Source organism: Nanorana parkeri, unplaced genomic scaffold (genome assembly GCF_000935625.1).
Source record: "Nanorana parkeri isolate BGI_ZX_2015 unplaced genomic scaffold, ASM93562v1 scaffold376, whole genome shotgun sequence".
NCBI lineage: Eukaryota > Metazoa > Chordata > Amphibia > Anura > Dicroglossidae > Nanorana > Nanorana parkeri.
In genome coordinates this window covers 678871-686912 of record NW_017306644.1, presented here as the reverse complement: position 1 = coordinate 686912, position 8042 = coordinate 678871, and the positions used below count along the sequence as shown (strand labels likewise).

The following is an 8042-nucleotide window of genomic DNA, read 5'->3' as shown; positions in this document are numbered from 1 at the left end:
TGTGTGTGGGGTTTTCTTTGTGTGTTGGGGTGTGTGGAGGCTTTTTTTTTTTTTTTTCTCTGCTTGCAAACTCTATCCTGGGAGCTCATTCACTCCTCATCTACCTCTGAGGCAGCGCTGTTCAGAGAGAAGCATACACACACAGGGAGAGGGGCTGGGACACTCTCTGATCTTTCACCTGCCCTGTAGCCAGTTGGTAAGGCCAGGAGGAGGCGTTGCCATCTCTGCTGTGCCAATCCTAGTTTGCCCGCCTGCTCCGCTGACAGAGCTCCCACAGACACGCACAGTGACATCAGTCAAACAACTTGTGATCCGGGAAAGCAAATCTGCCTCAATTAAGATTTTAATTAAGTATTATGAAAGTTGATTATTTAAGTGAATTCAGCTTTGGATTCTCTGACTATGGTGAGTACCCCGGCACTTGCCAATCTCTCTTTATCCTGAAGTGTGTGTGCGTGAAGTTTTGAATAAAGCCTCTTTTCTCTGTCTGTTCATATTGTGTTTCTTCCTGACTCGCTGGTGTCGTTTCAATCTGACTCGAGCTATTGTTTGCCGACAGTTTCTGTTTAGCTTTATATAGTAATGAGCTCAGAGGCAGCCTTCGCCTCTGTAATAGACGGGCACTGCTGCTCACTCACCAAACTTTCATGCCAGTCACAGAAGTGTTGGCATTATGGAGAGTCAATGTGAAGTTGACAGTCCGGGGTCTGTACGATCCAGTCTCAGCTACTCCGGTGATTACAGTAGAGCTCTGGTTGTGTTTGTTTAAAGATTACAATAGTTCACAGGAGGTGATCGCAGGCGGCCAGATGAATGTCTTGGGGGGTTTTTTTTTGTACGTTTTTGTTGTGTTTGCGTAAACTGAAACTCTGCTCTCTGTTGTTCATCCCATTCTGCCGAGGTGAGATGCCGAGTTATGGCTCAATCTTCCTGAATTTCACAGCTTTGTCCCACTTCTGCGTGTTGTGAACAGGTTCATACTTTTTATTGTCAGCGTGTGTAACTTTGCTTCAGAGCAGTTGTGGTAACAAATGGCAGGGGTGTAGATGGCAGCTGCCGGGGGGCTCCATGGTGCACCTCTCCCCGGGAAGAAGGAGAGGAGGATAGGCGAGATAATGTTCCTTTCATCACACGTTCTGGTACTTCAGGTTTCATGTGCAAATGTCTGTCTAACCCAAAAGGAATGTCATTAATTTGGGACAAGGTAGTGTCTGTGATGAGGAGGTGGTCATTACAGTTTAATGATATTTTGGGAGGGACGCCTTTTGGTTTCTCATTTAGTCTTCTCTCTCTCTCGGTATGTTTACTAGGTGGTCCAGGTGTGCGGCAGGTCTGTAGATGGCAGGGATCAGCAGACGGGGCAGTCAGTGGCAGTTGAACCTTGCAGGCATTGTCTAGAAACGGTTGCAGCACATGGCTGAGGGGTTTCCGTGGTGACTGTGATCACACCCTGGAGATCGTTCTGTTTCAACATTAAGACAAAAACGGGGATGAAAGAGTCTCTGCTGCTTGTTACACAGACCCGTCTTGCTGTACACAACTCCTTTTTTTTATATACATTGTACTCCCCTTACTATATCATTCCTAAGTCACACCTAGCACAAAATAACCTAAAAATTATCTTTTCCATTTATCACTCTGCTCCCTTCATGATTGGACACTTTCTCTAACTGCTCAATTCCCAGCTACCAATCAGGTGTGTACCGAGTGCAACAAGTTGGGGCCGGAATACTTCTCTTCTCCGTGACTTTGTCTTCATCGTTCGGGATTGTATACATTGTTTACAAACTTTTAAAGGACTTTCTTTTCTGTTTTGGAAGCTCTCTGTTTGTAAATATTCATGTTAAAGTTACTAGAAATGTTGAAGGTCACACTATATATATATAATATATATAACTAATGACTCTGTTATAATATATAATGACTTAATTGTATGATAATCCTGAGTCTGGGGCGTTCAGTACACACTGTGGCTTGAATGACGTTTGTGGCATCCTTGACCTGAGTCCACGCCTGGCCCTTCTCTCCTCATTTTACTTTACTGAACACATATTCCGTGCATCAGTCAGCAGTAAAAGATGCTACCGTCGTCCCTAACTCACCAGGCCCCAAGATGACAGCAAATTTACATTTTTTAATTAAACGAGTGCTGAGGTTTTTTTTTCCTTGTGCTTTACGAGAGGGCTGGGTTATGCAAATTAAATGCTTGTGTACCAAAGATTAGAAGAGTTTGAAAATAAATTTTGCTAACATTGTCATGTAAAAGAAAAAAAATAGAGACTGTTTTGCATTAGCCTCTTTTAGTCTAATTTCCCCCGAGGCTGGGAGGAGTCAGGAGCAATCTGTAATGTCTTATGACATCACACCGATCTTCACACCATTGTGGTTGGACATGACAACCCGATGTGGATTGCTCCAATCTAGCTGCATAATGTATAGAAAAGTAAGATACAGAGCAACGAAATGTGTACTGCAAAATATTGTTCATTCCGCAAGAACCAGTTTTCCTGTTTCAGGGTTTTAATCACAATATAGTTGGAGGATGTAGCCGGCAGGATTGGGTTAATGTGGGTAGCACACCGTTCTCTGGATCCATCTATATAGCAGGATCACCACTGAGTGCTGCCTTGGTGTGTAAACATTTTCTATTTGTCTCAGACCGTTGGCACATTAGCATACCCCCCTGCCTCTCTCTGATTCTATAGTGATTGAGACCTCAAAAGCCTCCTCTTCAACTGTAACAAACAGAGGAAAAGAAACATTCACTTGCACTTATTTCAGGGAGAGATCAGCCCCGTGTGTAGTAACTAGTGTGCAACAAGAGAAACTGATTAAAAAAAAAAAAAATGTTACACTGCCTTTTACATTGTCAGAGCTTTGGTAAGGACAAATTATACATCATTCTGGTATTTGTGCTCTATGTCATATTATTTTTATTACTCTGTGGTGAATGTTAATGTTTCTATTATCAGGGTGTAGGAATGTGGCAAGTTTTATATGTATCAAGTTTGACAATGCTTGATATGTATAATGTATATTTCTGTGCAGTGTCCGAAATCTAGCAAATTTGCGTAACGTGTTACAACATCTAACGTGATGTGGCACAATATGCTTTGTCATTACTGAAGTGTCTGATGCCATGCTGAATGCGGGGGAGTGCAGGGGGTAGACATAAAGGTGAGCAGTGGTAAGGTATAGGTTAGAAAGTACTAAACTAATACATTGCAATATATAGAAACAAAGAAAAGTGACTGTATTGCCCGTAGGAACCAATTACATGCATCCTTCTCAGGTCAAACAGTGAAAGTTGTAATTGATATAAACAGCCCTACATAGTGCCCAGTGTTATCAAATGGGAGAGATGATAGACCTGTTTAGTCCAATAGCATCTCTTCACGTTACTTGTTGCTATAGATTACTGCAGTCTGGTCATTTTCCCTACAATGTTTAAAGGTTTGCTGTCTTGAGACACAGAGGTGGTTGTGAAGTTGTGATGGAAAACTTGATTATAATGTATCCAGACAAGTGTCAGTTTAAGGTCAGCCTGGTGTTTACAGGTTGTCAGGGCCTGAGGCTGGAATAAACGACATACAACACACTGGCGGGATGGTGGCTCTGTTACAGGTGGGAGAGAGAAAATGTGCATCACGTTGTCGTGCAGAGATTTTAGGTTGCCTTAGGTACATGCATTGTTTACACTTTACTAACAGTTTTCTATACACCACACCCGAGAGAGAAGAAAAAAAATGTGCTTGTGTATTCCTTGCGTCAAACCACAAATGAGACCTGTATGCATGTATTATTGCTTTATGTAAATGGATGATTAGGGTCACAGATTAGGACATGAAGTTAGGCTACCTGCAGGCTTGAGCTGCTGCTCAGAAGGTCTGACTGTTGTATGATTGGGACATAAACGTGTTTGTGGGGAGTGGACATGTTTATGATCTGAACACCCCCTACAATGCTGCCCTTACTCCAGGGGGAAGTCCATATCAGACAATCATTTCCTTGATATTAGTCATGTAGGAGGAACCTGCAGAGATCACAGACATTCAATACATCCAGCCCAGTCTAAGGCCTCATTCACACTGGCAATGACATACATGTGAATATAGAAGATTTGTAAACACACAAACGCATATCATGATTGTAAATGGTATATTTCACCTGTGTCTACAAACAATAGAATTCTCCATCCAGGGGTAGATTAGATACTCTGAATGTAGCTAAATGCTGATAAACACATAGAACTGGGAAGCATAAAGTTACTTCCCGGGTCATTTTAACTAATTACAGGAGGACGGTGTGAATATAGCCTCATCTTGATACGTTGGATTGATGATCTTTTACTATATCCGGCCGCATACAAAATCTGGATTGCTTGGAACTTTTTTTTTTTTACACATTTAGAAATAATGATTTGTGATGGGTTAGTACTGACATGCATGCTCTTTATGCAGAAATACACATTTACTTCTTGTCCAGCATCAGGCCGCACAGGGTCCTGAGCCAGGGGATACAGATGTTGTCTCCGTAGTGTCCTGTACGAGCAGGCACTGACCCCCCTCTGATGACTTGTAAGTCATTGGGTGTCTTTCACACACTTTTTTTGGTGGTATAGGACAAGTCCAGTCCTCATAAAACATTTTCATCATAATTTGTACTTTCCTTCTGCCAGGAGCTCTTCATTTGAAAGCTTTTAGGAAGTAGAAAATGAAGATTTGGCAAGGAAAAGTAATTGCAGGAGTGTTGGCACAAACAAACTTAGATTGTATACAGGAAAATATGGCGCCCCCTAGGAACGGTTGGGTTTTACTGTAAACGGCAGTTTATAAACCTGAACAAGTGAATAATAAAGGGAAATGCTGTTTCAGAGGGCAGCACAGATGACACAGGGTTTAAATATTCTGAATTATCCTGGGGCTGGTATTTCACATATTCTGCTTACAATACTGCATTTTTGTCATTGAATTTTTTTTTTTTTTGTGCAAGTTAACAAATATTTAGGATAATAACTAAATTGCACGCATATGTGCAGAAGGTACTAAAAGAACTTTACTTACACGTGTAGAAGATTCATCAGCTAACCTGAGCAGGGAAGCCACAATTAGACATAAACAAAGTTAAAAAAAAAAAAAAAACTTGGTCTTTAAATTATATTAAATATTGGTAATAAAATAGAATGAAAGAAAAAAATATATTTTCTTTTGTTTTCATTCAAAACGGTCAATTAGTATTAATAAAGTAAATAAATGTAACATGATAGAACTTTATTTGGCCCAACTGCTGCGGACAGAACCGTAAGACACTGATTGAAAATGTGTGACACCGGCACCTGGCCCGGGCTGGAAAATTATACAGAAACTTTGTTTTTTAATAACATTTCATACTCGGCATTCAAGTATTCTTTTGACAAAAGAAATGAGGCAGTAAAGAGGCTGGTAGGGGTCATAGCAGTATTTGTACTTTAGAGGGGAAGGCAGCCATTTCATGTAATAATTACTGCAGGGAACCAGCTGTCCATGCGGAGGGAGGGGGACAGGCTGACTTTTTCCTGTGACTTGCATTAAAAAAAAAGTGTGACACTTGATCAGTTCTGAGTAGCCGGGGGACACCTGTTAGCTGAGCTAAGTGAGCAGGATGCTTGTTAGATCATAAAGGCAGAGCAGGCTCAGTAACTAGCTGCTGGTCACCAGGAAAATTGTGTGCTAAACCCTAAACTAGAGTCCCACACAGAATAGAAAGGAGCCGCCGACATGTCAGGAACTTTACTTCAGACCTCCTTTTAATAGATTTCTTTCTCTACCTTTCCTCTCCGAGAACTCTCTGACCATTCGCAGTCCTCCTTCACAAATAAATACTCTTACAATAACTTAAATGTTTACAAAAAAAAATATATATATATATTTTTACAAAGCATGAACTAAAAATCTCTGCTTTATTCATAATAAACACGCGTGGTTATTATGTGAATATTATATAAATGATGCACCATCTCTGCAGACTTATTAATGTGTGTCCATGTGTGATGGACATGATGTGAAGCTCCAGGTAGAAGAGCGTTATTATAATATGTATATGTGTAGGAGGTGTAATGGGGCTCAGGAGGGTAGAGGAGCAATGCAGAGTGTTACGTACTAATCCTCTCCATCAATGGAGACGATGTTACTTTATTGTCCACAGGGGCCGGGGGCCGCACTCTTGGGTATCCTGAGCTTTCTTCATGTCGGAACTCTACATACTTCTGCTTAGAAATAAATTTGTTTTGCAAGGGCATCCTGTTTAATCATTCCATTCTCTAATGGCTGTGTATTCGCTTGGTTTCCATGGTTATGAGCCCATTAACAAGGAACAAGCAATAAGGCAATAGAGTCAAACAGGTAATAAAAAAATTAAGGCCATTTTGGGCTTGAAGGGGCGTAGGAGAGGCGTGCGACGATCAAATCAAACTTCATAAGGGATCCCACGGCCTTTCTCTGAACAGCAAACTTTCTCAAGTGGGTCAAAAACGTATATTCTTCGATTCGCCGACAATTCTGATCTAATGCTCTGCTACCGTAGTAGTAAACGTCCTGTGTCCTTCATGTCACCAATCTATTGATCTCATTTCACATATTAAAGGCTGTGATAAGGGAAGAGGCAACAGTGTAAACATTTCAGCAGCTTCTTATAGGTCTGGTTGGACCAGGCCCACACATCCTGTCATATCCTCAGAGATAGCACTCTGCAGACACAGTGTAACTTGACCGGTGGCTGCTATAAATGTCAGGAGGCCAGTTGATCAGAAATTCGGGGATCAGTGATCAAACTGAAAAGTATCAGAGATGATTATCTTTCCTGATTGAACTGTTCTGTACAGAAACATAAGGCCTTTATCAACATGATGGGTAATTGGGTGGTGCAGTAATGGGCAACCATGTCAAAAATGACCCCTCTGTGTCCCAAATTGTAGACTGTCCCTTTGAAGGCTTGTCTGCCCAAATCAAGATGGGGATGACTAGGAACAAGTTTGAAATGGAGTTTAAAGGGGAGTAAGACCCCCTGTGCAGTTAGTCTCTGATGGGAACATTTTAGACTTATGTCCCACTTACTAGTTCTGCTGAAATGAAATGTATTCTCCCTGCATTGCAACTAGAATGTAACGGTACAGGAATGGCGGCAACACCTAATCTATAAAACGTGAGACCTTTTCAATCCATAACCCCTACAGATGACATTTCCATATACGTGGGTTGTCGTTCTCCAGCACCAAATCTGCCAACAATAGAAGACCCGAGTACAGCCTCAGAGACAGAAAGATGTATTATGTGCTTATATTATTGCTACAGATCAAAGAGCAGATAGCAGGGAGGTTATGACCATGAGAATGCAGTGGTTGCAAATTTTAAATTAACACGGGGAATATGGTACAGAGAACGAGCAGAGCATGCCGACCACTCCTGCAGAGAGGATAAAGATGGCTTCCCAAGGACTGGCTTCTTACCACTGCTTTTATATTGGCAATCATTTAACAAATTGCACTTTAAAAACATTTTTGTAGTCAAAATTGAATTCTGAAGTTCTAGGCTGAAGATGGAGAAAAGGGTTAAAGCCTTCTAAATACCCCTCTCCTCCAGTGCAGTGTATGTGTCCTGCTAGGAGGACAGTCTGCCAGTTGTCTCCTCATGAACAGGTGTCATAGCTCGTCCTTTTGGCTTTGAGAGAGCTTTTTGTTAATAACATATTTCGGCAGACGAGCACTTGTTTTGGCATTGTGCAGCTTTGTTGGGGTGAGGGGAGTAGCACTTTTTAAAACAGTTGGTTGGTCTCTTGTATAGAGAACGGCAACAGTTGTTCTGCAAAGTGAGAAATGTTAGGACAACTGTGGTTTGTGTGGAGATGGGGGCACTGCGGAGAGGACATTTGTAGGGTATAGGGCACAGATTTGCATTTGCCTTAGAATGGGAGTAAGAAAAGCCATCAGCAGTCTTTAAAAGAAACAGATACAAAGTTATGAAAGTGTATATATATCATCAACCTGAGTTCTGGCGTAAGAGATATAT

General features: G+C 41.4%; 1 protein-coding gene across 1 annotated transcript in view; it reads left to right on the top strand.

Moving 5' to 3' along the window:
* The first annotated feature begins 224 nt into the window (after positions 1-224).
* The window catches only part of CASZ1 (castor zinc finger 1), a 51899-nt gene continuing 44081 nt past the window's right edge, over positions 225-8042 (top strand). Inside the window, exon 1 of the mRNA XM_018559032.1 lies at positions 225-405. Within this exon, the coding sequence (XP_018414534.1) occupies positions 357-405 (49 nt within the window). The 5' untranslated portion in view covers positions 225-356. The remainder of the gene's footprint in view (positions 406-8042) is intronic.